The sequence below is a fragment of the Tricharina praecox genome (genome assembly GCF_024521635.1).
Source record: "Tricharina praecox strain CBS 144465 chromosome Unknown BZA05scaffold_9, whole genome shotgun sequence".
NCBI classification, from domain to species: domain Eukaryota; kingdom Fungi; phylum Ascomycota; class Pezizomycetes; order Pezizales; family Pyronemataceae; genus Tricharina; species Tricharina praecox.
Genome location: NW_026250411.1, coordinates 1157320 through 1184008, shown reverse-complemented (window position 1 = coordinate 1184008; position 26689 = coordinate 1157320). Strand labels below are relative to the sequence as shown.

The 26689-nt window shown below is 54.6% G+C and overlaps 12 protein-coding genes across 12 annotated transcripts; 4 read left to right on the top strand and 8 right to left on the bottom strand.

Moving 5' to 3' along the window:
- Window positions 1-81: 81 nt before the first annotated feature.
- On the bottom strand, window positions 82-2665 carry BZA05DRAFT_277964 (uncharacterized protein). The gene is made up of 5 exons (XM_051480297.1): window positions 2574-2665; window positions 2431-2500; window positions 2270-2369; window positions 1998-2204; window positions 82-1941 (listed from the first exon to the last, which is right to left on the bottom strand). The coding sequence occupies exons 2-5, from the start codon at window positions 2476-2478 to the stop codon at window positions 239-241; spliced, it is 2058 nt and encodes a 685-aa protein (XP_051340583.1). The 5' UTR covers window positions 2479-2500; window positions 2574-2665; the 3' UTR covers window positions 82-238.
- A 1962-nt stretch (window positions 2666-4627) lies between these two features.
- On the top strand, window positions 4628-7736 carry BZA05DRAFT_395472 (transketolase). Its single transcript, XM_051483440.1, has 7 exons — window positions 4628-4795; window positions 4924-5153; window positions 5401-5485; window positions 5541-5576; window positions 5633-5890; window positions 5948-7257; window positions 7308-7736. Exons 2-7 carry the CDS (start codon window positions 5098-5100, stop codon window positions 7477-7479), a joined length of 1917 nt encoding a protein of 638 aa, XP_051340582.1. The 5' UTR covers window positions 4628-4795; window positions 4924-5097; the 3' UTR covers window positions 7480-7736.
- A 6-nt stretch (window positions 7737-7742) lies between these two features.
- BZA05DRAFT_395471 (uncharacterized protein) lies at window positions 7743-8083 on the bottom strand. The gene has a single exon (XM_051483439.1). It carries the CDS (start codon window positions 8072-8074, stop codon window positions 7808-7810), a length of 267 nt encoding a protein of 88 aa, XP_051340581.1. The 5' UTR covers window positions 8075-8083; the 3' UTR covers window positions 7743-7807.
- An 11-nt stretch (window positions 8084-8094) lies between these two features.
- On the bottom strand, window positions 8095-9385 carry BZA05DRAFT_277895 (uncharacterized protein). The gene is made up of 2 exons (XM_051480296.1): window positions 8590-9385; window positions 8095-8533 (listed from the first exon to the last, which is right to left on the bottom strand). The coding sequence occupies exons 1-2, from the start codon at window positions 9161-9163 to the stop codon at window positions 8241-8243; spliced, it is 867 nt and encodes a 288-aa protein (XP_051340580.1). The 5' UTR covers window positions 9164-9385; the 3' UTR covers window positions 8095-8240.
- A 107-nt stretch (window positions 9386-9492) lies between these two features.
- On the bottom strand, window positions 9493-10338 carry BZA05DRAFT_395468 (cytochrome b-c1 complex subunit 8). Its single transcript, XM_051483438.1, has 3 exons — window positions 10143-10338; window positions 9850-10053; window positions 9493-9787 (listed from the first exon to the last, which is right to left on the bottom strand). The coding sequence occupies exons 1-3, from the start codon at window positions 10181-10183 to the stop codon at window positions 9724-9726; spliced, it is 309 nt and encodes a 102-aa protein (XP_051340579.1). The 5' UTR covers window positions 10184-10338; the 3' UTR covers window positions 9493-9723.
- Window positions 10339-10477: 139 nt separating this feature from the next.
- Window positions 10478-11692, top strand: BZA05DRAFT_352237 (prohibitin-1). Its single transcript, XM_051481312.1, has 3 exons — window positions 10478-10687; window positions 10760-10939; window positions 10993-11692. Exons 1-3 carry the CDS (start codon window positions 10541-10543, stop codon window positions 11503-11505), a joined length of 840 nt encoding a protein of 279 aa, XP_051340578.1. The 5' UTR covers window positions 10478-10540; the 3' UTR covers window positions 11506-11692.
- A 2254-nt stretch (window positions 11693-13946) lies between these two features.
- BZA05DRAFT_395465 (putative DUF6-like integral membrane protein) lies at window positions 13947-15700 on the bottom strand. The gene is made up of 3 exons (XM_051483437.1): window positions 15523-15700; window positions 14841-15462; window positions 13947-14791 (listed from the first exon to the last, which is right to left on the bottom strand). Exons 1-3 carry the CDS (start codon window positions 15684-15686, stop codon window positions 14393-14395), a joined length of 1185 nt encoding a protein of 394 aa, XP_051340577.1. The 5' UTR covers window positions 15687-15700; the 3' UTR covers window positions 13947-14392.
- Window positions 15701-16434: 734 nt separating this feature from the next.
- Window positions 16435-18367, bottom strand: BZA05DRAFT_395463 (actin family). Its single transcript, XM_051483436.1, has 6 exons — window positions 18224-18367; window positions 18150-18171; window positions 17960-18059; window positions 17827-17895; window positions 16976-17767; window positions 16435-16914 (listed from the first exon to the last, which is right to left on the bottom strand). Exons 1-6 carry the CDS (start codon window positions 18240-18242, stop codon window positions 16750-16752), a joined length of 1167 nt encoding a protein of 388 aa, XP_051340576.1. The 5' UTR covers window positions 18243-18367; the 3' UTR covers window positions 16435-16749.
- A 52-nt stretch (window positions 18368-18419) lies between these two features.
- Window positions 18420-20952, bottom strand: BZA05DRAFT_395454 (serine/threonine-protein kinase SSN3). Its single transcript, XM_051483435.1, has 4 exons — window positions 20066-20952; window positions 19938-20010; window positions 19075-19865; window positions 18420-18999 (listed from the first exon to the last, which is right to left on the bottom strand). The coding sequence occupies exons 1-4, from the start codon at window positions 20455-20457 to the stop codon at window positions 18855-18857; spliced, it is 1401 nt and encodes a 466-aa protein (XP_051340575.1). The 5' UTR covers window positions 20458-20952; the 3' UTR covers window positions 18420-18854.
- BZA05DRAFT_277734 (uncharacterized protein) lies at window positions 20581-21200 on the top strand. The gene has a single exon (XM_051480295.1). The coding sequence runs from the start codon at window positions 20705-20707 to the stop codon at window positions 21056-21058; it is 354 nt and encodes a 117-aa protein (XP_051340574.1). The 5' UTR covers window positions 20581-20704; the 3' UTR covers window positions 21059-21200.
- Window positions 21201-21557: 357 nt separating this feature from the next.
- Window positions 21558-23668, top strand: BZA05DRAFT_395451 (general substrate transporter). The gene is made up of 5 exons (XM_051483434.1): window positions 21558-21932; window positions 21996-22101; window positions 22157-22418; window positions 22473-22732; window positions 22789-23668. The coding sequence occupies exons 1-5, from the start codon at window positions 21858-21860 to the stop codon at window positions 23406-23408; spliced, it is 1323 nt and encodes a 440-aa protein (XP_051340573.1). The 5' UTR covers window positions 21558-21857; the 3' UTR covers window positions 23409-23668.
- Window positions 23669-24536: 868 nt separating this feature from the next.
- On the bottom strand, window positions 24537-25076 carry BZA05DRAFT_468716 (uncharacterized protein; the record flags this gene model as incomplete). The annotated part of the gene is made up of 1 exon (XM_051487860.1): window positions 24537-25076. The coding sequence occupies one exon, from the start codon at window positions 25074-25076 to the stop codon at window positions 24537-24539; it is 540 nt and encodes a 179-aa protein (XP_051340572.1).
- Window positions 25077-26689: the final 1613 nt, after the last annotated feature.

Sequence of the window (26689 nt, the reverse complement as noted above, 5' to 3'; positions counted from 1 at the left end):
TGTTTTTTGTGTTTAACTTGTATTCTACGCTATTGGGAACGACGGAATTGCATACTGTATTGATTGGAGCGTGCCACGAAGAAGAAGGAAATAGTAGGAAAAGATTGGTGAAAAGATGTAGGAAAAGAAGGAAAATAAAATAGATAAAAGACGTTCCAATAAACAAACGCCAACAAACTCCATCGTACATCCTCCTGCAAACTACAAGTACACTCATGGTTGGCCCAATCACTCGCGATTAAACCAGCCCATCAACCAGCCCGCCCATCCCCTGGCTCCCGTCCCCACCCGCCTCCAAATCTTTCAGGATCTCTGGCAAAAGTTTCTCGACGTCGTCGGGGAGCAGAGAACAGCTTAATGCGATCAACCGGCGGTAGTCGGCCATCTTGCCGCCTGCACCGCTGCGCGCAAAGGCCTTGACGATGGTGTCCATCAGGTCCTCGCGTTCGTTCTGGGCGGAGGCCAGTTCCCGCGCGAGGTGGAGACGCTCCATGAGCTCCTTATCGTCTGGGACTGAGTCCTCTGTGGTGGAGGTGGGTGGGGTGGGAAGTGCCGACTCCTCGTGGCGGACGGCAGCGGTGAGCTCATAGAACTGTGTTCGTTCGAGCGTACAGTGGAGTTCGGCGGCGAGTGATTCGGCCTCTGATTTGAGTTGGTCGATATGGGAGTTCATTGCATCTGCGCCGCCGAAAGTGGTGAGAACGCCTTCGGAGACTTGGCGGCAGGCGTCAATTTCCCGAGTCGACGAGTCGAGAAGCCGCTGTGCTTGGCTGTGATCCTCTTCCTTGTCTTGAAGCTCCTTGTCGAATGCCGTGGCGAGGCCCTCCAACATTTCTGCCATCAATGGGATCACCTTCTTTGTGGCTGCGATGGCGGCCTCGGAAGTGTGCGGTTGCGGAACGTAACTAGCGTGGGCATAACCAACTGCTGCAGCAGCTGCTGCGGTTTGACTGGACGGCTGCTGAAGAAGATATGGATGATGATGATTGTGCATGCCGTGGTCATTAGGCTGGAATGGGGAGGAGCTGGACGCCCGCAGGTAGTCCCCATTTTTGCGCATTTCCTCGGCAGTGATGATGAGGTGATCGGCAGTCTCTCCAGCGCGGTTGAGAATATCCGGAGATGCATTGTAGCCCAGCAGTGTGCGCACGCATTTCTTTGCAACGTTTCGCGCGGAGATAGTCAGTGCTGTGTCACCACTCATGTCCTGCATATCCAAGAAGTGGGCGATATCGTCGATCGTGTGGGCCTCCGACAGCTTCTGGAGGAGCACCTCGTTGTAGTATCGAGCGGCCAGTAACTTGTTACGCGAGGAGGTGGTGGCAGCAATGTGGTGGAAAACGGTGGAACCATACTTATCGATCAGGAATATGGTTTCGCGAAGGGTCTCAACAAGTCGAGGGAAGGATCTCCGGTCGTAGTTGTTAGTAAACATGACGGCGCGCATAAGCGGTGTTTCTCCGCGCTTATTTAGCGCATATATGTTCGCATCCGCCTTGCAGAGGTGCTCAATGACTTTCAGGTCACCCATGGCTGCAGCCCAATGGATGGCCGTGTGTCCCTCATTATCGATGACCTCATTGACGTCGAAGTCCGGCGGCGGCGCGAGCAGAAACGCAGGCACATCGACATCTTTGGCCATGAAATACTCGAATAGCTCGTCACTGTACGATATACGCTGCTGCGACATCATGTCGAACTCCATCTGACCGCGCTTCCTCTTGAGAGTCATACCGGCCGAATGCTGAGAAGGATGATCCATTTCGGATATCTCGGATCCAGTCGACGACACGATTGAGGCTGCGTCATGGTGATCCAAAGGGTCAATGTCGCTCACGATATCGTCATCCGCATCGTCTGCATCGTAACTATCTACAGATGGGGGAGCGGGTGGTGGCGGAGGCGGCGGAGGCGGTGGAGCAATAATTGGAGGTGTTGGCTCTGTAAAAAAAAATCAGCCCATTGGACAAATGGATCATTGAAGAGGCTCAACATACTCGCCACCTTCTTGGTAGCACCCTTATTTCCCGCACGGCCTCCACCTCCTCTGGCTATCCTCGGTTTCGTCGACGCAGCAGTGATGTGCTTAGGAGCTAATGGCGGTGACTCGGTAGAAGGTCGGAAGTTGAATATCGGCGAGAGAAGCTCCTCCACATTGTACTGGGCCGCAATTGCTCTGGCACGGTCGAGGGGTACCCAGGTTCCTGTCAAAATTGTCTGCTCAGTTTCCGAGTTCTGCGTCTAAAGTTCGACAAGCTTATGGACGGACCTTGGTATTTTCCGTAACCACCTTGAACCTTTTCGTGAACCCCGCGCTGTACTTCACGTTCCAATATACGGGTTCGCTGAGGCTTATCGAAGTCGGCTACCTGAAATCCAGCTTCAGCATGCTACTCCAGCAGCCCAGGAATAATCCGAGGGGTAACGGACCTTCAGGATTTGGGTTGCATTTATCCATGAGTCGGAACGTCTTCGCATACACGCAATACCATTTGCGATGCTAGCAGGACAGTGACATAAGCTTCAAGCTACAGGTGGGGGGGCGGCACAAGGCAGGTTTCTCGAGAACATACAATTCGTAACTACCATCGCAGAGTAACAAGGTCAGTAAAATTATTCCGAAAGTTCAAGCCAGCCAACCAGCCCAGTAGGTGGTGAATGAGCTCGTAGGCGATGAGGAACCACGGCGCGAAAAAAAAGCCTGGCTTGGCCTTTACACGTCGCGCACAACCCGACGGGGGACCAGTCGCCGGCTGAATGCCAGAACGCGAGAGGAAGACTCACACAGGCGTGCCACTATAGGTGGCCTTGTAGACTGTACTGTCGGGAAGGACGGGCATGGTGATCGCTGGCGGCTTCGTTTGGCGTGTAGGTTTCGTTGAGGGTGGGTTGCGGAGAAGCAGACGCACGCAAAGGAGGACGTGACGGGACCGGGGACTTAGCGCGTGTCGCGCCAAGACATACGCTATTGGAAAGTTGATCGTGTCTCGCATGGTTGCTCTACTCGACGGCACCACGAGCAGGGACCACGACTAAGCAGGAGGATTATCCGTGCGCCTTCCTTGCTGTTTTGGCCCACTGTGTTGTTTTGGTCCTCTGTGTTGTTTCGGCCGGTTCTCTCATGGGTAAAATGGAAGGGAGCTCAAAAACGGATTTCGGACCAGAATACCGACCTTATTTTTTGGACTGCCACGAACCCCGGCCATGGCATTATCGTCCGAGTCCTTGAATTCGTGGTTCACTCGGTGTACTAGATGACTTCTGTACTAGATGACTTCAAAAATATTCGAATTCTAAGACCTGCCTACCCCAGAGCACAACTTCCGAATGTTTACTGCGATTACTTGTGAGTCCTGGTCTCAATCGACATCCTCTTTCAGGCGTTCGGTATACTAGGTACTAACTAATGACTTCAAAAAACATTCGGATTCCATAGCCTACCCTATAGTACGATTTTTAGGTGTCAAATCCCGATTGCTTGTGAGTCCGTGTCACAATTGACATCCTCTACCGAGCAAAGAATAGCGAGTGATCTACCATGAATGCAACGTCACATGGTAACAGTTACAAGCCACAGTGAGGCTAAACGATCAGATGCGATCGATTAGATAGAATCTCTTCTTTCGGCCGTTCTTCGACTGTACGTCCCACGCACGACAGGCCCATCCTAGGTCGAACATGACGATAGAGAGCGGGGTCTCCACTTCGGCCTTATTCCCTCGCATCGCGGTAGAGTTCGCATTAATCGACGCCCGTATCTGGTGGGTGGATAAACTCCGTGGAGATCAGTTCCAGTTCCCCCAGCACGAACGGCGACGTCGGTGTTGAGAAGCGGAGCGTTGAATTCGATTTTAGCCTGAGCCGTAACTGGTGGGGGGGAGGGGGAGGGGTAAAGAAGGATATGCAGCCCAACTAAAATCATCCCGCGCCAGAACGCTCGCAGTGGATTCCTCAGAGTTCCATAGCCCTGGACTCTAGCACTTCATTCCCAGGTAACTATACCGGTATAGAGCACTTACTTGCTACTCTACACATAGATCCGGAGAGGAAAAGAGCTGGCTGATATCTACTCCAGAACACGCCCATCTGGTTAAATGAGAGCACCTATCGATCATATAGTCTTTCTGACACTATCAAAACCAACGACGACTAGAGGAGGAGGCTCATTCAAGGGCAATTGACCCGAGAAACAGCTCTGAAGCGTGTATGTAGTCGTTACGGACGAGTGTCAAACGCGAGCATCGTGACCAGGTATCGCGAGCACCTGCGTGCGTGCGGCCGTGAGGAGTCCGACCCTCCCTCCTGAGACCGTAATCCGGTAAAATACGACATGCGGATGCTCTCCACAGGTACACAGGCGGAGGAAGCACGATGCGAGTGGATATGTACTTATGCCACGCCCGAAAACGAGGGTGGGGAGGGGGCTTATACCATCATCCGGGCCTAAGAACATTGCTGGAACCTCATGGCAGATGGCAGAGTTGCTGTTGGTGGTGGTCGTTCCGTTTCGTAAGCTTTTGGTGTTCGCCCGGCGGGGGTTTTCTATTAGTCCCGCATCCTAGCAAGCCGTCAGCCCCTCCTCCTTGCCCGCCCTGGACACTCTTCTCTAACTTGTTCCCTTACCAAGACGACCGAACGGCACCTCGACCTCTTAAAGCCTTCAAGACCCCCCACCTTCTCTGTGCCGTCTCTTTCACTTGAACATCACCCCTTCGATTCCGCAGAAGACATTCATTCCATCATGACTTACGGAAACGTGGACCAGCTCGCCATCAACTCCATCCGGGTGCTCGCCGTATGTTCTGCCCTTCAATTCTCCTAGATGGCGCCATTGCAAGCCACAGTCTTTGTCCTGTCCTGCGGCTTGCAATTGAGTCTTCATCCTCGAAGGAGAACCAGCATCGCTGACGTCCATCTCTACAGGTCGATGCTACATCGAAGGCGAACTCTGGCCACCCCGGTGCGCCTATGGGAATGGCCCCCATTTCCCACGTTCTCTTCCACAAGTACGAAACCCCGATTTCACTCCTACCTCCTTCTGGCGGTATCAATCTGTAGTTCGGGCTTGCTGACCACGCTGTGAATCGCCATAGGTTCATGAAGTTCAACCCCAAGAACCCTAGCTGGGCCAACCGCGACAGATTTGTCCTCTCGTAAGTAGTCCAGTCCGTTTTCTTGCCTCCGAAAACTCCTTGCGTTGCGGTGAACGATATTTCGGAGACCGGCTTGGGTGGATGCGGGTTTGCGCCGGCGACTGCTGCAGTCATTCCATCCACCGGTTGGCCCCACTTACCCCGCCGACTGCGGGGTTTATCGGTGTTATCGGCAGCCGTTGCCGCGTAACGCAATGCAATGCAACGCGCTACGTGAGGAAAAAGCTCTGACGTGCCGATCCCATAGGAACGGTCACGGATGCATGCTGCAGTATGCTGTCTTGCACTTGTTCGGATACGATCTCTCCATCGATGACCTGAGGAACTTCCGCGTAAGTGCAATGGTAAACATCGTTCTTGAATGCACTTTATTGATCTCGCATACAGCAACTCGGATCCAAGACTCCTGGTCACCCCGAGGCGGTATGTGGTTTCCTATGATAGAGCATGTGGTATATTTTTCGCTAAACAATACGCAGCACGACACTCCCGGTGTTGAAGTAACCACTGGTCCTCTGGGTCAGGGTTTCGCCAACGCTGTCGGTCTCGCCATGGCCGAGGCGCACGTCGCTGCTCGCTTCAATAAGCCCGGTTACACGCTGTTCGACAACTACACCTACTGCTTCTTCGGCGATGGATGTGCTATGGAAGGTGTTGCCTCTGAGGCCGCTTCCCAGGCCGGTCACTTGCAGCTCGGCAAGCTGATCGCCATCTACGACGATAACCACATCTCCATCGTACGTATTGCTCATGTACAGTTGGGAAAAAAGGGACATGACTGACAGTCCATCTAGGATGGTGACACCAACTGCGCCTTCACTGAGGATGTCATGAAGCGATTCGACGCCTACGGCTGGCACTGCCTCCACGTCGAGAAGGGTGATGAGGACCTCGAGGCCATGGAGAAGGCTATCGCTGAGGCCAAGGCCGTCACCGACAAGCCTACCGTCATCAAGCTCACTACCACCATCGGTTACGGCTCCAAGCTGCAGGGAACCGGTGGTGTTCACGGAAACCCCCTCAAGGCCGACGATGCCAAGAGTGTCAAGGCGAAGTTCGGCTTCAACCCCGAGGAGTCCTTCGCTGTGCCCCAGGAGGTGTACGACCTCTACGGAAAGACTGCTGCCGCCGGTGCCGCCGCCGAGGAGGAGTGGAACAAGCTCTTCGCCGCCTACAAGAAGGAGTTCCCTACTGAGGCTGCTGAGCTTGAGCGAAGACTCGCTGGTCTCCTTCCCGAGGGCTGGGAGAAGGCCCTCCCCGTCTACAAGACCTCCGACCCGGCGATTGCCTCGCGTAAGCTGTCCGAGACCGTCCTCGGCAACCTCTACTCGGTCCTCCCCGAGCTTGTCGGTGGTTCTGCCGATCTTACCGGTTCCAACTTGACTCGCGCCAAGATCGCCGAAGACTTCCAGCCCGAGAGCACCGGTCTCGGCACATACGGTGGTCGTTACATTCGGTACGGTGTCCGTGAGCACGCCATGGGTGCCATCATGAATGGTCTCGCTGCCTACGGTGGTATCGTACCATTCGGTGGTACTTTCCTCAACTTCGTTTCCTACGCTGCCGGAGCCGTCCGATTGAGTGCTCTGTCCCAGGTCCCCGTCATCTGGGTTGCCACCCACGACTCGATCGGTCTCGGTGAGGACGGACCCACTCACCAGCCTATTGAGACGCTCGCCCACTTCCGTGCCACCCCTAACTGCATGGTCTGGCGTCCTGCCGACGGTAACGAGGTGTCCGCCTGTTACTACGTCGCTCTCACCTCCAAGCACACTCCTTCCATCATCGCTCTTTCCCGCCAGAACCTTCCCCAGCTGGTTGGTTCCACCATCGAGAACGGTATCAAGGGAGGATACGTCCTCGAGGAGAAGCCCGGTGCCGACATCACCCTCGTTTCCACCGGTTCCGAGGTCGGTATCGCCGTTGATGCCGCTACGGAGCTTAAGGAGAAGCACAACATCACCGCTCGTGTCGTTTCCATGCCCTGCTGCGAGGTCTTCGATGCCCAGTCCAAGGAGTACAAGCTTTCCGTTCTCCCTGACAACATCCCCACTCTCTCCGTGGAGGCTCTGTCCACCCTCGGATGGGAACGTTACGCTCACGAGTAAGCATCCCCCCCATATATTAACATCCCATACTAACGATTCAACTCAGGACCTTCGGACTCAACCGCTTCGGTGCGTCCGGTCCCTACAAGGAGGTATACGAGAAGTTCGAGTTCACCCCCGCGGGTATCTCCAAGCGTGCTCTGGCCACCATCAATTTCTGGAAGGACGTTAAGCCTCTGCGCTCCCCTGTTAACCGCGCTTTCGAGCACATCATCTAGATTTTTATATCCAGATTTTTCTTTTGATTCATGAACTTTTTTTCTTCTTTTCCGTTTGGGACTTGGTCTGGTTTGGCTATTAGGGTGTATTTTTTTCTTTGTTGGTAATTCAAAAGGCGACCCGTGATTCATGATGCTCCAGCCATGGGAGGTGGTGACGTTGGTGATAAGGGGGAGGTGGTGACGAGTGGGATCACCTTATCTTGCATAACGCGAGTGCCCTGGCATAACCACTACATGTCTATATGCATCAGCGCAGTTATGCCACGAATCATGCTGCGATAGCGTGATATGATAACAGCTGTCCGCCCCACAACTACTCCACGATCTAGTTTGTAGATACAGGGCAGAAGTATGGTATGGTATCTCCATGCGGTGTCTGTCTGGCGAACAGACAGACAGCTTTGAAATCGAGGACGAGCAATCGAGCAAACGAACACAGGTAGACCTTCGGAACCTCATGATGAAAACAATGAAAAAAGGGTAAAATCATATCGAAATACCTAAAAAGACAAGAATGAATGGAAGCAAAAGGAAAGAAAACAAGAAACCAGAAAATCCACAGGGGGAAAATATATCCGCGAACGAATTTCATCACGAACCCCCCCCCCCCCCCCTCTCTCTCCCTGAATCACAAAAACAACCTCCTCTGTCCCCGCCCCGCCCTGTCTATCGATCATATCGTATCGCCTTTGCCGGTATATACACCACCACCACCCCCTCCCCCTCCCTATCCCCATCCAAGTCCCGACCCGCCCCGTCTAGTTCTTCTGCCTTTCGATCCTCCTCCTCGCGTTCCTCGTCTTTTTCATCAGCTTCTTATATTTGTGTTTCTTCATCTTGAGCTTTCTCTGTCTCTTGACAGAGATTGCGAGCATCTCTTCGGGGGGGCCAGGTGGCTGGAACGGGATTCCAAACTCCCACGGCGACGACGGGTCGTGCTTCGATATTACGCGTATGTGCTGCGGCGGAGGCGTCATCGCGGTCGGAGGCGTGGAGGTGGGCGCAATGCTGATCGGGCGGTGCTCGGCGAAGAAGGTGGAGAGCGCGATGTCTACAGCCCCAGGGGGGGTTAGTTTGTGTGCGGATGGGAGGGGGGGGAAGGCCTACCGGCTGGGTGGAGGTGGTCCGTCGACGGAACGAAGGGAATCCCGCCGCCGGAGAGGAGGCGTTTTGTTGAGGTGCGCGGGGTGGTGCCGCTGCCGGACGATGCTACGGCCGGGGGCACGGCGCGGGAGCTGCTGCCATCGGCAGGGCTGCGGGAGCTGCTGCTGTAGGTGCGTGCGAGGAGCGTGGTGGTGCGCGGGGTGGCGGCGGCGGCAGCGACGGAGCTGGTGAAGCTGGCGAGACCCAAGCGGCGGAAGGCGGGGAGCATTTCGTCGTCCGCTACGAGAGCGAAGGTGGTGGTGGTGGGTTTGGGGGGGAGGAGGAGGGAAGGAGTGAAGATGCTGCTGCGGCTGCTGCTGCTGTGGGTGGTGGTCAGGTGCGCTGCTGATGCGGATGCGCCGAAGGAGGGATGCAGCAGCGGCAAGGATGCGTTAGTCAGCGGAAGCGAATGCGGGATTTGGGTTGCTGCCGCAACAACGAAGGGTGGCAACGATTTCGGGAATGACTTGGCACAGCCGGTGGCGGTGGAGAGGTGGCGTAGAGAACTGGTGGGCAGCACCCTGTGGATGAGGACCATGGTTGGGGAGGTGGAGGCAATTGTAAGGGAATGTGACGATGATCGCGGAAGGAAGTACGGGTAGCGTGGGGTGGGGTGGGATGTGTGCGAGCGTTGGAGGGGCGGCCAAGCGGGCGGGCGGGTTAGCTTTTTTTTTCGGTTGACGGTGTTGGGAGATCGCGGCACAAAAGGTCGGGGGCGATTCGGCCGGGGTGAGCATCAGTGACGGAGGGCTCCGTGACGGCCAGCCAGCCAGCAATTCGGCGTCGAGCATCTACGGCACCTGAAACTTGTTTATGAGGATGTTTGGCTGTTCTTCCGCTGTCACACAAGGCCATTCTACTAGTATCCTCTACTCGAACCACTTCATATCTCAAACCCGATCCTCACCGGCATCTACCCATTCACGATGGCCACAAAATGCAGACTTGATACTATGTATTCGCATCCCATGTAATGAATGTGGTATTGTACAATGGCACCAGCAATCATTCCATTCCCCGCCCGAAAAAACAATGGCAGCACCCGCATAACCGGTTCTAAACGAAAGCTTTCAAGATCAAGACAGCAGCAGCAACAGTCTAATCGTCGCTCTCCGCGTCGGCGTAGAGAGCACGGCCCTCCTTGCTGTTCAGGAAGTGGTTCCTATTGGCCCCGCGCGCATCAGCATATAATTCCCGCACCTCCGGCTGTGTGGGGCTACAAACCTCTTCTCGGCCCAGTCCATCAGGTAGTAGTAGGCCACGAACGGCGGCACAACGTAGAGGACGGCACCCTTGAAGCGTCTGAACGAGTTGAAGACGGCGTTGTGCATAGCGCCGGCGAGGGGCTTCTGACGGTTGCCAGAGAGCACATATGTCGTCACACCCTTCTGAGGAAGGGAGCCGAAATTACCCCACCATCCGATGTAACTGTTTATGGTGAACCTCCGTCAGCGACTTGATGCTTTGAGATGTGCGATGTTTGGCCTGTGGCCTTTGGCGGGGAAGGGTGGACCAACACGCCGGGAACTTTTCCGGGACCGCCGCCGCCACCGCCCATTGTGTCGATTGGTTTGCGAGAGAGAAGTTGCGGGAAGTGAGAGTTGTCGGTATGAACCGTCGCACGATCACTAAAGATCGAGGTGTTGAGGTAGTGAGAGTTGTGGTGATGCTTGGATGTTGCGACGAGCAAGGTTTCGACCAGTTTAAGAGCAGAGGGTGAGCGGAAAAGAACGGGCTTCTATTCGTCGCCGTCGGCAGCCGGGATCACCCACCGTCTTACTCATCCAATCGGCTTGGCACATTTTGGAATCGACGACGACATTCCCCACGGTTGCAGCCCACTAGGAACATCAGACAGACAGCTTTGCCCCACGACAAACCTCTCCCCCATCAACCACCTCCTCCACCACCAATCATGGCTAGCGGAAAAACTCTGGGCTTCATCTCGAAGATGGCCGTTCCGGCCGCCATCGGCTTTTCGCTTCTCCAGGCTTCGCTCTACGACGTCAAGGGAGGCAACCGGGCCGTCATTTTCGACCGTTTGAGTGGTGTGAAAGAGACTGTATGCAATTCTCCCCGCGGGCGATCATTACTGTGAGGGGCTGCATGCTGATTCACATGCCGTAACCTCCAGGTCATCAACGAGGGTACCCATCTCCTCGTCCCATGGTTGCAGAAGGCCATCATCTACGATGTCCGCACGAAACCCCGGAACATCTCGACCACCACTGGCTCCAAAGATCTCCAGATGGTTTCCTTGACCCTCCGTGTCCTCCACCGTCCCGACGTCCAGGCCCTCCCCAAGATCTACCAGGTATTCCCGTCCCCCACCACCCCCACCACCCCCACCACTGACCTCACCATTAGAACCTCGGCCAAGACTACGACGAGCGTGTCCTCCCCTCCATCGGCAATGAAGTTCTCAAGGCGATCGTCGCGCAATTCGACGCGGCCGAGCTGATCACACAGCGTGAGCAAGTATCGAACCGCATCCGCAGCGAACTCCTCAAGCGCGCCAAGGAATTCAACATTGCATTGGAGGACGTCTCGATCACACACATGACGTTCGGGCGCGAATTCACCCGTGCCGTCGAGCAGAAGCAGATCGCGCAGCAGGACGCCGAGCGTGCCAGGTTCATCGTCGAGCGCGCCGAGCAGGAGCGTCAGGCGAACGTCATCCGCGCTGAGGGTGAGGCCGAGTCCGCCGAGACTATCTCTAGGGCTGTCGACAAGGCCGGTGACGGGCTGATCCAGATCCGAAGGATCGAGGCCGCGAGGGAGATCGCGCAGACGCTGGGCGCAAACCCTAACGTCGTCTATCTTCCCGGTGGCGGAAGGGATGGCCAGAACGGTGCTAGCATGCTGTTAGGCCTGCGGTAAATGCTTCGTTGACGTAATGCCTGGAGAGAAATATCCCATGCGAGGATAATGTAAAAAAGGATTGATGTGTGCACGAGAGAGAATGGCTGCATATATGTGGTCGCGGATCGTGGATGGATGAGCTCTCATCTTGAATTCATTTGTACTTTTACCAAAAGCTAAATAACCGCCAGACATCAATGATCCATGAATTGTGAACCAAATCTCATTGATTGACCCAGTAAAACATGCGGGATACCATGAGCGGTGCTCCTAGTTGCATCTCATCCTTCAGGCACGACCACGCGATGAGACACTCCCGAACAGGACTACTAAACGGGTGACCAGTCGCCAATCTAGATCTATATCGACCCAAAGATTCATCTAATAGGTACCACCAGCCACACTTGCTATAACCCACTCCAGACCGAAACTGGCCGGTCCGGACCAAGGCAACCACCACGAGTACACCGCCCGGAGATCCGCATGGCCTCTCGATCGCAGAACTGCAGATACGGCAGAAGGGAAAGCAGGTACTCTACAAACTGGCTCTGGTTTTTGGCGTGTGCCGTGCTAGACGAAGATGTGGCGAGTGATGCCGTATGCCGCCGGTGTTCAACGTGGGTATTTCGTCATTGTTTCTGCTTCCGCGGGGTTGCCTCTCCGTCAGCTGCCTCGGAGTAGGTAGGAAGTGGATTTTGTGATCACTCTGCGCTACGTACCCTTTACGTAGGTAGGTGGGAGAGTCCGAGCAGCAGCTGAGTGGACTGAATGGACTGGATATGGTGCATGTGGTCAAGAAAGGCCATACGTTTTTCGATTCTACAGCCGGCAGCAGATGTGAAATCCGTGGAGTGGAAAAGGCACGGGCAATGTATGTACCTCTCTATAGATTAAGATTCCTAGTCCGATGTTGATGTTTCACCTTTTACAAGAAGAAACACCGGGTCTTGTATGGAAATCATACCTACTTGAGTGCACCTAACTCTCACGAGATGGCCACTGATCTTCACTCACATGTACTCATCCGGATATCGGAATCCCCAAATTTCCCAAAACCTCTCACTTCCCAACCGCGGAACCCAGCTGCCCAACTACCTCCTACCAACTACCAACTACCTCATATCATTCAATATGGGCCGCCGAAGCAAATCCCACCAGCAGCGCGTGAACGTTCTATCTCACGTCCAGCACCGGGAAAGAAAGAGATTACCTCCTCCTGTATCTCTTCCAGTAGACGACGTCCACGCTCCTCCATCATCCGATGATAGCTCTTTGCAGGAGACAGCTGTCCCGTTCAATAACAATAGCCTGTCCCAGGATACTTGTATGGATAGTCAACCACCGCCGGCAGTGATCGGTCCGAGGGGTGGAACGTCTAGGTGGACGGCACGGAGGATCCGGCGGGCCCAGGAACGGGCTTAGGAAGAAAAAGAAAAAGAAAACGCGGCAGAGCTGGAAGCGTTACCACCGGCGAGTCCACCGCCGCCACCACATTCGCCGCCACCGACGGACGAATTCGCCAGTGAGCCGTTGATCACCAGCCACGATCCAGATCCTCCGGACCCAGACGCGGACTCAGACCCGTTCAGTATTGCAGCCCTCAAAGCGGCGCGATCCCGACTGGAGACCAAGCTCCGCTCCCCGCATCAGAGACCCAGCAGTTATCAGGACCAAATATGGCACCGGCAAGTGCTCGAGCTGCTCAATAAACAGCTACTCGAGCCGGAGAAGAGCCAGAGGTCGTTGGCGCTGGAGGTCGTACATGGATACCATCATGGCGAGAAGGCGGCCAGGAGGTTGCTAAAACATGAGAGACTGTGGGTTACGCTGGGGGTGGTGCCGGGGCGTAGACAGGATCGGCGTTGGGGGGAGGGGGGGGGGAGGAGGTATGATGCTTGTTCTTGTGAAATGAATTCGCTTTTCACTGCTGACTGGGAGCCTGCCTGACCTGGGTAGGTAGTCTTACCGGGAGGGATATGTACTCATTTGGCAGTGAGGGATACGAGGCACGGGTGTATTCTAGGTAGTCAGCCGGGTGGTGAAGTTGCAGGTTTGAGAGTCGTCTGGATTTCACTGCTGTTTTTTTTTGTGGGGCCGGCTGTTGCCATGTACATAGAACAATTAAACTTCCCGGATGTAGAGCGAAATGATCACTGCCTTTCTTGACCACAGGCACTATACCGATGACAGAAATAATTCAAGGACCAAATGGCAGTAGGTATAGGTAGTGGAGTATCAGAGCCGAGTTCCGGTGAATGGATATTGACAATAGGCATAGAAGCTGTGTCCTTGGTGGCTGAAAGTGAATCTTGAGTAGCGAGGGAGAATGAACCTTTAATATACCACTGGCTGTAGAGTTGTGTACATCTAATCTACAAAATTCTCAGTAGGGTTCACGGATCACGACTAAAATGATATCTATCAGTGAGTGCTACACGATGACTTGCCATCGCCCACTACCACCACCATTATTCATTACGACGAAATATGTGTCAGAACGCTCATATAACCATTGCTGGCCCGTAGTATCATAGTATGCCACCGCTTTAGATAGACCCAGGAGTTTCCCCACATCCACATCTAAACCACTCAGGACCCAAATTCCAAGATTCCCAAAACACACAAGAAGAAAAAAAAGAACACCCCGAATTACAATGAACAAAACACTCTCAACGAACAAAACACTCTCACCGAACTCGAACTCAGACCCAGGCCTAAGAAGCCAATAATCCAGACCAGACCACACCATAACCAAATATGTAATCGACAGAGAAAGAAAGAACGAAAATAAATAAATAAGTAGCAAATCCCAACACCATCCCATCCCAACCTAACGCATCGCATTCCGTCCCATCCCGTCCACCTCTATATATATTTCCCGACAGTGTAAAAGATAGCTCAAACCTCAAGCCTCATCCCTCTCCGTCTCACTCTCGCTCCAATCCTCATCATCCTCCTTCCCTCTCGCAACCGCATTTGCATCCTCTGCCATCTCTCTCCACATACTCCACGCGAGCAGAAAGAACGCGGCGCAGATAGTCAATCCGCCAACGATCGCAGCGCCACTGAGGGGTTTCCCCGAGGGCAACATTTGGTCCACCACCGCCACCAGGAAGATGGTGAGCAGCGCTGCGACGCTGGACAGGACGGGGCTGGTGAGCGAGATGAGGACCAGAAAGGAGCCCGAGAACACCGCGTTCGAAAAGACCGAGACGGCCACTAGCAAAGCCGCTTGGCCGTGCGGCAGCTCGAACGTCTCCCAGCCCATAACGTGGAAGAACGGGATCGGGATCCAGAGGACAACCTGGTCGTTCATCATCAGCCTAATAATCACAGGAGGATGGGAATCATACCAGTGTCGTGAGGCCCAGCCCGGTTCCCACGGCGTTTGCAAAGACGATGGTGCGCGAGGAGCTCACGCCCTCGGGCGGACACGCCACCTTCTTGTACAGCACTTCGTAGAACCCATACATGACGCTCCCGACGCCTATGATCAGATTGCCGAGGGTCCTGTTCGCCGCGGCCTCCTCCTGTCCCTTCTCAGCGGTGCCGCTGTCTCCATACGCCACAATGAGCACGCCCACGCACGCCACCACCACCGACGAGATCTTGTCGACGCGCATCCGCTCCTTCAGCATGAATATGCTGAACACGTACGCGAAGAACGCCGAGCAGTTGTAGATCGCCGTGAGATCGCTCGGCGTCGTCATATTCACTGCGACGTACCAGGTGGAGCCGCCGACCGTGAGCGCCGCGGTGATGAAGACGACGCGCCGGAGCATGAACACCGTCGGATCACGCTTGGCTTGCGACGGTGATAGGTGCGGTGTTCCCGCCATGATCATTTGCGCTGTTGTACGCACGCTGTGGAAATGCGCTTTGAGAAACGGCGCCCATGGTATATGTGGCTTGCGAGCTTTCAAAATCAGCACTTGGAACGGCCACAGCACCGACAACGAGCAGTGCGTGAAGTACCTGTCCCGAGATCAGCCCTCCTCCCTCCACCCTCCCCTAGCTCAACAGTACAGTACTCACAGCATCAAATACGGTTTCCTCCATCCCAAATGACTCTGAATATACGCGGTAGCCTCCGTCTGGACCACGAAGCTCACGAGCGACAGCACGAGGAACACAGCGGCCAGCAAATACTTCTTCCTGGTGGCGAGCTCCTTCGCCGCCGCCGGGCTCCTACTGCGCATCTCGTGCCGCCGCCTCGCCCGCTCCACATCGTAGCCCTCGTAGCTCCCGCCTCGCCCGCGCTCCTCCAGCAGCGGCTCTGCTGAGTGCCCATCCGACGGCCGAGCAATCGCCAGCGGGCGCGCGGAGTCGCTGAGAGGCATTTCGGCTTTGTAGTCGTCGTCGTCGTCGGCGGCGGTGGTGCGGAGGTAGCTCTGGCCGGGTGGATATGTGTGTGTGTGAGGGAGTCTCTCGAAGGTGTGGTCGTCGTCGTCGCTGGTGGTGGCAAGGAGATGGGATGACTGCGCGAGCATCCATGCGGTACCTAAGGTAAGGTAAGGTTGAAGGCGGCAGGCAGGCTTTAACTCAAGGTGTGCGGCGGCGTTCGGAAGTATGGCACGTTGGTGGTGTTCATTCGTGGGGAAGCTCTGCTTTCGAGATGCTCGCCGAGGGATGAGGTCCCATTGTGGCTTAGCCCGCCTCGCTGATCTAAGGTCACCTCTTTCTAGATCGCTTAGGTGCGTGGTACGTAGGCTCCCCTGAATCAGCCCCGAGATCCGCTCCAAGATCCTCTGCGCTCTGCCATCTGGTGGGAAACGGAGATACGATTTCTGCAAAAGTTCATCAAAAATCTACACATTTTCTTTTTTTCCCTTCTCCTCACAGATTCCACAAGTAGAGTGGGTAGATAGAGTGCCTGCGGGGAAACGAAAGGGTCATTCATGCATGTCGCTTTCAAGGATGAGGATAATCTAGGTATGCCTTGCCACTGGCATCACGGGTGCGGGCGTAGATATGAAGAATTCTGCGTGACGACGCAAAAGGGCCCGCACATGGCGTATGTGCACGGCAGTTCGTCAGATAGATAGCGGATGAAACAAACGCGGTGGGAAACAAAAATGCGACCACTTCCCCAACCCCCACGAAGAAGTGAGCTGGTCAAGTGCCTATACCAGTTGAACGTGAATAATGATATCACTACCTCTCTTTTCGACCCCCAAAGAACCCAAACAACAACAACACACGCAATGCTAGTACGCAAGATATACAAAGGAAGCGCGCTATCCACTCCTCTCGGGATACCCTCTATCGCGGTCCCAGCTTTGTCAGAGCCCGCGTGCCCTGCTCGTCCCACTCTGCTTTGGAGATCCACATGTCCTCCTTGTCGGCCATGATGTTGGCCAGCACGGCACCTCCCAGGAAGACCATGTGGCGCCGTCTGGGGGGATCCTCGATCCTGACCTTGAATTTCTGTTTTCACCATATCAGCATCTCCGTGTCAACCGCATCCCCACAGAGCACGGAAACCCACGTTCAACCGGGTAGGATCCCCGTGCAGGACACGCGTCAGCCAGAGCTGCTTGAGCTCCTTCTCGAGTCTGCTCGGCAGGCCGGGATACATGCTGCTTCCGCCGGACAACACGACAGCTCTATAAAGACTGGTCCTGATGTCGACGTCGGCGGACTGGATGGTCTCGAACAACATCTCGGCGATACCAGACTGCTCGACGTCGACCAAGTGCGGCTGGAACATGCACTCTGGTGCTTCGAAACGCTCGCTTCCAACACGGATGGTGCGGCCATCGGGAAGGGTATAACTCTCCACCAGGACAGTCGTCTCCTCCGAAAGCTTGTGGTCGAGCTCCAGGTCGTAGGAGACGTAGCACAGCTTCTCCTTGATCGCACGAGCGGTCTCGAAGTCTGCCGTACGGTTGAGGGCATATCCGCGCCGCAGGAGAAGTGCAATCAGCTGACGAGTGACATCGCGTCCCGCAACGTTGAGGCGGCGAGTAAGATGGTTCAGCACCACGCTCTCATAGACAGGAACGATATGCGTGACTCCGTCTCCCGAATCGACAACGACACCCGAAGACAACCCCTGGGCGTAGAGTGCGAGAACTGCCTGGATGGCAACGTAGACACCGCCAAAGTTGTAGCGTTCAAACATGACCTCGCACATCTTCTCCCGGTTGGACAGCGGGTTCATCGGCGGTTCCGTGAGCAGGATCTTGCGCCCGGTGGGATCGATCTGGAGCTTCTCCGAGAAGGTGTAGTCCCAAACGTGCTGCATGTCGTCCCAGCGCTTGATGATGCCGTTGTCCATCTGGGGCGAGGATATCGTCAGTCGGTCGCTCCTGCTGCGTGTGGGACGGAAGGACTGACGGGGTAGGTGATTTGCAGCATCGAGCGGAGAGCGGAAGCTTCATCTCCAACCATAATGTCTTTGATGACCTATGTCGACAAGGCCACACTATCAGCATGCCTCTCAACAGCAGCTTGGACTCGAGCAACCCACCACATCCCCTGATCTCTCCTCCGCACGCAGTATCGGACGTCCGACGATGGAAGGGTATTGGTGTTCGGGGAAGTTCTGTCCAGCATATCCAACTTTGAGGCTGTGTGATTCAGGTTGTTGTCAGTGATGAGCTCAATGGAATGGAGCTGCCGGAGCTCAAGCGGGGATGATGGTGTGGGGAGCGCCGTACAAACCGGTTCCTCCGTCGAGAACTACAACATATACGTTAGCAAAGTCAGAAGCTTCGAGAGCAACAGGACGAACCTATAGGAAGGTCAGCCATATTGAGAGATTGAATGATGTAGTGTTGATGATTCGAAGAAGTGAGGGTTCGTGGTGGTAAAGTTGGGCTACCTCGTGCTATGTGGACGGCGCGGCTGCTTACGACAGGAGGCTCCAGTACATACGCGAGCACTCGATTTAGCCATTTACAGCAACCTCCCAATTAGGAGTATCCGAGCCGGGGAGGAAACCTCTCGACATTGAGAGCTCTTATTCGTGGTGATCGACACCAACGCAGAACGTATGTTCGGATGCTTTCAATAGCATAACTAGAAGCCATGAAGGTGCGCAGACAAATGACAATTAAATACCGCAAAAATCAACTGAACAAGAGATACCATCATCTCCTGATAAAGTTTCGCAACCATCACCGCACCGAAAGAAGAAAAAGTGCGCCAGAACTCCCAGAACATAGTATCAAATCCCCACAACAATCAGACAGAACCCAATAGGATCTCTCACAATAGAGATATGCCCCCTCAATGCCTCCTCCACCAGGTATCCGGTCCGCAGGGTCCCCAGACGGACCCCGCAACCGGCGAGAAAGGACGAGATTAAAATCGGTATGTAGCTGAACGCCTTCACGCCCCCAATTTCCGAAAAGCACTAAAATCTAACCCTCCTTCAGCCTCTTCGCCCTATTCCCAGCAATCGAATCATCCAGTAACCCACTCCTCTTCGTTCCGGGCAACGATATGTCATTATCTTCCTGGGTGACGCGGCGGTTCGGGTACTCGAAGGTTTGACCCTCAAATGCGCTGCTTGGTTGTCAGATCCTTCCACCACGTCCTTCATGCAAATTTCGGGGAGTGAACTCAAAAGCGAATACTCACTTCAACGACAACTTCGCGCCTTCCTGGAAGTACGGGTGTTCCAGTGCTTGCTGTGCGGAAAGGCGCTGCGTCGGATCATAGTGCAAAAGACCGGATAGGAGATTGAAGCCCTGCTGATTCGTCTGGTTGATGGACTGATACCACGCCTTGAGGTTATTATCATACTGCTTGAAAGAAGTGAGCTGGTGGTATTCTGGATTTTGAGCCACGTCCGGCCAACGCTCCTTCGTCGGCGTTCCCAATATCTCAATGATCTTCTGCATCTGATTGCGCTGAAACGGAACCGTGCTCTTCTTCTCCATCTTCGCTTCCTCGCCCTTGAAGATTGGTCGCAGCGAGAGCAGCTCGGCGAAGATGCACCCGATCGCCCACATGTCAATCGCGGTGGTGTAGTGTTTACTTCCCAGCAAGAGCTCTGGGGCGCGATACCATATTGTCACGACCACCTTGTCACCTGTGTAGAGTGACTGCAGCGGCTTGTAGAACAGACGAGCGAGGCCGAGATCGCCAATCTTCACCTCGCCGGCAGATGTAACCATGATGTTCGCAGGTTTCAGATCCCGATGTAGAACCCAGTTCTGATGAAGGTAGGAAGCGCCGTTTAACAGTTGCCATAGCACCGACTTGACAGTGGCCTCGGGAATGGGACGGCGATCGGGATTCTGCGAGTGAAAATGTATAATCTTGAGCAGATCGTGTTCGGCAAATTCAAAGACCATGTAGATGCACTTGTCCTCGAGAATGATTTCGTGGAGGTGGATTATGTTCTCGTGGCTCAATTCGGAACAGAGCTTGAATTGAACGCGCTGTTAAAACCCGCAATCCGCGATCGTATGAAAAAGGGGGAAGGGTGGCAAGCATACAGCCATCTCTCGACATGCCGACTGCGATATTCCGGTGTACTGTATGACTTCTCCTTCCTTGTCGGGTTTGAACCTGGGAGACGTCCGTCAGTGATCCGGAAGCTGCAGTAGGAGACGTGTTCTCTTGCTTCTTAATCGCGAACTCCTTCTTGTTTCCAGGCGTGCGGCTGCGGGCTTTGTACACCCTTCCATAGGTTCCCGACGAGATGAAGCCGATGATGTGGTACTTCTCGAGCACACGGACCTTGCTTCTGTACGGTGGCAATGGCATTTTTTCGCGGTCTCCGGGGGTGTCTTCGGCGGTCGCTGCAGCGCCAACAGAATCGTCGCCGCGCCGGCGCTTTAAGGACGGCTGGACGGTGGTCGCGGTGGCGGTCGCAGGGGGATTGAGGGTCGCGTATGAAGAAGGAAGCGGAGTGTGCGATGGCGGTGGCAGTGGTGTTTTTGGAGGATCAGGTTGGCGAGTGGTGTTCTCGTCCAAGTTCCCGACGGATTGGTGCAGGTCAGCAGGAGCTTGCATGGTGGGCTAGTAGTTAGAGTGGGCCGGGCTTTGTCTCGATTCCTGCTTCTCCGCTTTTTTTCGCCTTGCATGGCCGATTAGCGGCCGGATAAGACGCCTCTCCGCCGAGCTATCGGGTAGCGCTGGGGTCAGATGGGGGTGGGGGATGGGGTCCGGATGAATACCGGCTGGCCGCAGTTAGTTTTTCGGGGGGAAGCGCCGAGGAAGGCGGGGAAAGGGGAAAGGGGAGCGGATCGTATGGAGAGCTATGGGTGCTATGGAGTGCTATGGAGTGCTTTTTTTCTGCGGAGGGTTTTTGAATCTTGCTTTGAAAGCAACTTGGCTGCAGGTGGCGGTGACGGGAAAGGGGGCGGTCTTGGAGATTGTTCGCAAGGCGACCGAGCTGGCTGGCTGGTGGTGGGAGTTAGTGGTGGTGGTGGTGGTGGTGGTGGTAATGGTGGTGGTGGTGTTGTTGTTGTTGGTGGAGGTGCAGTTTGAAGGTCCGCCTGGAGAGGAACTGCCGGCCGGCCCGCTTGCATGGCTCCACAGACGACATACACGCGGCATCATTCGATGGGGGATTTCAAGTGCCATGAGCGTGACGAGTTGTCAAGTGCCATGAGCATGACGGAGATGCGGGGGGAGAGGCGATCTCTTTGATACCGATACTCAGTTATGACAGTTCGCCAGTGACTCCAGTCCGCAGCTGGCGATGATACGGTATCTTCGGCTCAACTCTTCAGTAGTACGAGGCCACATCTCACGTGCAGTGGATCCGCTGCTTTAGTACCCTGTGCCGAGTCCTCAGGATTTTGTAAATATATCTACGGTAAGTATGTGCATCTTGCTTACTTTGCCATAGACAGTGTTCCCGGGAACCCACTCTACTACACTCTAGGTATCGTACCTATATAGTAGTAGAGTACCTACCTTTGCCGCGCTCAGCGAGCGTGCACCGGTAAAAGTCCCGCAGCGAGCTGGCTCGCTGTCTCTTCACGTAAAGCGTGGAGTTGGCGTGCAGAATGGCCGCGGCGGACGAGAAATGGCCTTGTTGATCGGGTGGGATTTCCGGCCCTGTCCTCCGCCCGCTATGTATGGCTTCCGCCGCCTTATCGGATCCGACCTCGGGCGGCTGAGCTCCTGGGTGACACCCGTTGCACAAGGGTCCGTTGCGTGGACTCTGGAGTAACATGACGACGCCGGACGGATGACGATCAACCTCTGAAACACCCTCTTTCATAACAACATGCTCTCGTTGAACTGATCCTCAACCACAGATTATCCTCAAATAATACACCCGTTCCCTCAAGCTTTCGTGGATCCGAATCAGCTCGTAGCTACAGCCAGCTCTTCCTAGCTAACTATCTCCACCTTATCCTACCTCTCGAGCTTCCCGTGAAGGCAGAGATAACGTCGCGACCATGGCTATCGAACCGTATCTCCTATACACGGTCGCGATCATCTCTTTGGGGACGTTCCAGTTCGGCTACAACATGGTACGCAGCTCTTCCAGCGTCAAACTTACCGGCGGGCCTGTCTGACTGAGCGTGTGTGTGCAGGCCGAGCTAAACGAGCCCCGCGACGCAATGAGCTGCCCATCCATCAACACGGCGACACCTGTCGACGGCCTCCCACCATGCATTCCCATGGCGTCCTGGGAGTTTGGTACGCATTGAATCACAAACCTAGCGAGTTCGGACGATAGCTGATTGTTTTGCAGGCCTCGTCACGTCGATTTTCGCTGTGGGCGGTCTATTTGGAGCCCTCGCGTCTCAGCCGATGGGAAACCGCTATGGTCGCCGGGCGACACTGGTTCTCAACTCGATTGGATTCATCGTTGCCGGTATGATGAAGGCTCTGGCCCCCAACGTGCCCGTGTTGGCGCTGGGGCGGTTCATTAGTGGACTCAGCAGTGGAGCTGCTGCGGTTGTCGTGCCGCTTTATGTCAACGAGATTGCGCCGCCCGATGCGAAGGGTAAATTGTAAGGACGCCAGAGCCCTTGAGTTGGAGTAAGAAAAAGACTAATATCCCTCAGTGGGGCGTTCACTCAAATCTCGATCAACATCGGTATCCTCACGACGCAGATTCTGGGACTGTTCCTGAGCAAGCCTCAGTACTGGCGTTTGATCCTCGTTGTTGGGGCTGGGATTGGAATTCTTCAGGGAGTTCTTCTCCTTGGAGTCCCGGAATCGCCAAAGTACCTGGTCTCGATCGGAAACCGTAATGCGGCGAGAAACAGTCTTGCCAGGCTTCGGGGCTCGGCGAACTCGGGGATGATTGAGGATGAAATCCGCGGCATGACTTCCCTTGCAGCTCTTAATTCGCGTATCAGACGGCTGACAGGGAAACAGAGGAGGAACCTCTGACTGGCGCCGTGGCCGAGAACACCTCCAAGGTGACAACTTGGGAATTCGTCACGAGGAAAGAGCACCGCAAAGGTGCACTCATCGTGTGCGGTCTCATGTTCGCGCAACAGCTGCTGGGTATCAACGCCGTCATCTTCCACGGCGTATCGGTCCTGAAGACGCTCCTTCCCGACGCCGCCGGCTACATCAACGTCGTGATCTCAGCCGCCAACCTTGTCATCACCTCTGTCGCATCCATGTTCTTCGACAAGGTCTCGCACAAATTCCTGCTGATCGCCTCTATGCTGGGAATGGCGACGTTCTCGTGGCTCCTCGCCGCCGGCATCGCGTATGGCGTCGCAATGCTTAGCGCCATCGCCTGCTTCATGTTCGTCTCGAGCTTCTCGATCGGACTCGGCCCGCTCCCGTGGATGGTCGCCAGTAAGACTGTTAGCTACAGGGCTGTGGATGGCGCGCAGAGCGCGGGTCTGGTCGTCAACTGGATCGGAACGTTTATTGTTGCGTTCGCCGTCCCGATCCTGCCCACTGTCGTCTCGTTTGTCGGGTTCGGCGTCATTGGCTTTATCAGCGCGGCTACGGTGTGGTATGGTGTTGAGGCGTACTAGCGGGATGGGGTGTGCGGAGTGCGATATCACGTGGGGGATACCGGGTGTTCATGTTGATTGCGAGGAGGGAATGTTGAATTGAATGCTTGGACTGATCACCGTGAGTGTGACGTGCGGTTTCGTGGGTGAATGGCCACTGCCACACGGTATTTAGACTGTTGAATGTAACCACAAACTTCCAAGGCGAATTTATCACTGCAGATCCTATGTACTACTCAAGTCTCGAAGTCGGTAGGTAGCCACGGTGCGTGCCACATGGGCACTCGTCTCAACAATTCAGTCTCATACATATATCCGCAACATCTTCTCACCATAGTACAGTCTAGGTACACCCACCGGTACCGAGCTTCCATCAACTATGTAGGTAAGTAGAGTACCGTAGTACCTAGTATGCGCACGAATGCACGCCCTAACTAGCCTCAAGAGTCAAGTTTCACCTGTTGTTTCCAGCGTGCTGGTGTGAATGATGTGTTCTCGTGGGAACTGCATCGAGCCCAGTCCAGCTAATGCAATGCAATGGTGGATCACCGCCACTTCCATGCTTCGTTTCAAATATCGAATGATGAGCAAGTATCCGGATTCCGGACCATCCGAGATTCCCAGCACTGATGGCGGAAAGGCAAACACGCCCCCAAGCAGCTTCTGCAGATCTGGGACTGCCTACCTCTCGATACATACGTCTGGATTCGATCCTTCCTGGTAGAAGTGCTCGCAAGCGTCGGAGGGTGCTGAGGAACAGGGCCATTTATATTCAGTCCAGCCAGTAGACTGGTGATACCAATACAAACAAACAAACGGTCGTGGCAGTAAATAAAGTAAAGTAAATTAAAGAAGGTAAGGGAAAAGAAGTGAAGACTCAAGAGGGTAAAGAGGGAAGTGGGTGGTGGATGGTGGATGGTGGAAAGTGAAAAGTGGGTGGAAGAAGAGGACGGAGTGGAAGAAGGGCCTGGTGGAGAAGGGAAGAGGTGAAAGGGAAGAATAGAAGTGGAAGTAGAGCGGAAGGTGAGGTACAGAGAGAACAGAAGAAGGAACAGAACATCCAGCAATAGTACAGTACATCTAGCACACCCGTAGCAAGCGGCCACCACAGTTCCAGTCCCAGTCCTCATACAGCCAGGCCTGCCCTGCCTAATACAAAATCGTCTTCAACCTATCATCGAAATACCAAGTGCCGCCCGCTCTTCCCATCTCCTCATCCTTACAAAACTTCATCAACTGTTCTATGGCCCTAGCCACATCCCAACAACTAATCGCGCGACCCAGCTTCCCACAGATAGCGATCGATCCGCCATTAAACGTAGAGAGGAGCTCACACTTCGACCCGCCGGGATTACTCTGCTCGCACGTCCAGAACTGCCGGATTTTCTTTACGGCGCCCTTGATCTCGCTGAGCGTCGGCGACGCCCACGACGTCTCGCAGTCGTACATGCCGTGCGGGTATTTGTCCGGCTGGTGGCTGAGGTTTAGTCGCCCCTTCGAGGCGTCGTCGTCGTTGTCGTCGTCGTCGGAGCCGCTGTCGGCCGTTCGAAGGCTGGCAAGGAGTGCTCCTGCTTTCGTCGGTGAGAAGACGGTCGGCGAGAATATACCTTTGCCGCCAGAGGGTGCGGGAGACGCCGCCGCGAGCGTGAGGACTGCGGTGCTGAAGATGGTCAGGAGGGAAGGACGCATGGTATTAGAGTGGTGGGATCTGGTACGTAGGCAATTATCGAGGTCCGGTGGATATATTGTTGAAAGAGCGTAAAGTGGCTGGATCGACCGACCTGGTGGGAATAAATACCGTTGGAGGGCTGGCTGGATGGCACCCAGACATCAACTTCTGACAAAAGGACGATACCTTTATAAAGGATATACCCGATTCCCACCGCATCTCTCTCCCCCCAAGCCCCAACCCCAAGTCAACAGAATGGAAGGAATGCAGACGGGCGGATTGCGAGTCGAGATGACGGAAAAGCTAGGCCCTTGCATACCGTACCGCCTTGCCGACGCCTTTTCCGCGTCTGCGTGTTTAATGTATGTATAGTAGGTATGCAAGGCACATACATACCGACGGGAATGTGGGAGATCTAGAGGGAATGCGAAGATGCGGAACCGATGGGCCGTCGTCATATCATATCATATCATGGATAGTCCTTGGTTCCCCCCATAAATATTCCCGCAATCCGCTGGTTCACCTCCAGTTGAAACACCAGCTTACCCCATCCAGCAGAAGACTGCCGCGAGTGACGCTTCAGGGTTCCACTGATGTCACTCGCGTGTCGGATCGGCGTGGATGTCGACCGGATACTCCGCAAGGTCAGCATGGTCATCTGGCACATACCTACACAAGAAAATTTGATATTCTTTGTTCTCGCAAAGGCTACCTATTATAATCCAGCGTGACAAATGTAGTGAACAGTGCCCGGAGTGGGGGGGGGGGAGAAAGTCTACCTGCCCGACAAACAACGGTGCGGAGGAATGCAAGCCATTCCTTCCACCTGACTTGCCCGACCTGCCTGAAAGCACACGTCGATCGAGATCAGCCTTCAGGGCCGGGACGGAGCGATCCTCTGCCGCTTATGTAGTTCTTTTCCCCGCTCGACACTGTCCACGGGAAATATGAAGCTTCCGTCCGTCTTCAAGAATCAACACTACCGTATCCCGCCAGAGAAATGGAGGGGAAGGAGGGAATGGAGGGAATGCGAGGAAATCGCCGGCTGGTCAGGGCAGGATCGTGCCTCTGCCTCTTCCTCGCTTCTGCATAGTGTCGATACGGCCAGCTATAAAACGGCGATATTCCCCGGTCTTCATACTTTTCGTTTTGTTGGCCTCTTCGGTCGTGCCTGTCATCGACTCTCGAGAGTATCTAGGTGTTGATGGTGGATTTATCACCACTGCCTTGATATATATAGTACTACAATCCTCCCAAACAATGAACACCATCGTGGTGACCGCCTATTACATCTGTCCAGATTCCGTATGCCTGTGGAGGAGCTATAACGTCTGAATACCTATGATGATATCCGGGTGTGCGGGGGGTAGGGGGGCCTATTAAATAGGAACTCGTTAGGTGAGTAGACCATACGGAAGAGAGTAGCTGGTGCATACAATGTGAATACCTGAGGGAGACGGGATAGTCGGTAGATCTCTAGGTGGGTGATTTGTGGGCAGAGTGGCCGATAAAGTGAAAGTGAATTGTAATACCTAGCTCGGGCTTCGGTCATGGTTTTTGGGTGTAGAGTGGTCCTGGAGATATGTAGAGTGCCGTGAGAGCGAGAATGCTATTCAAGTCGTAGCATAGGTAA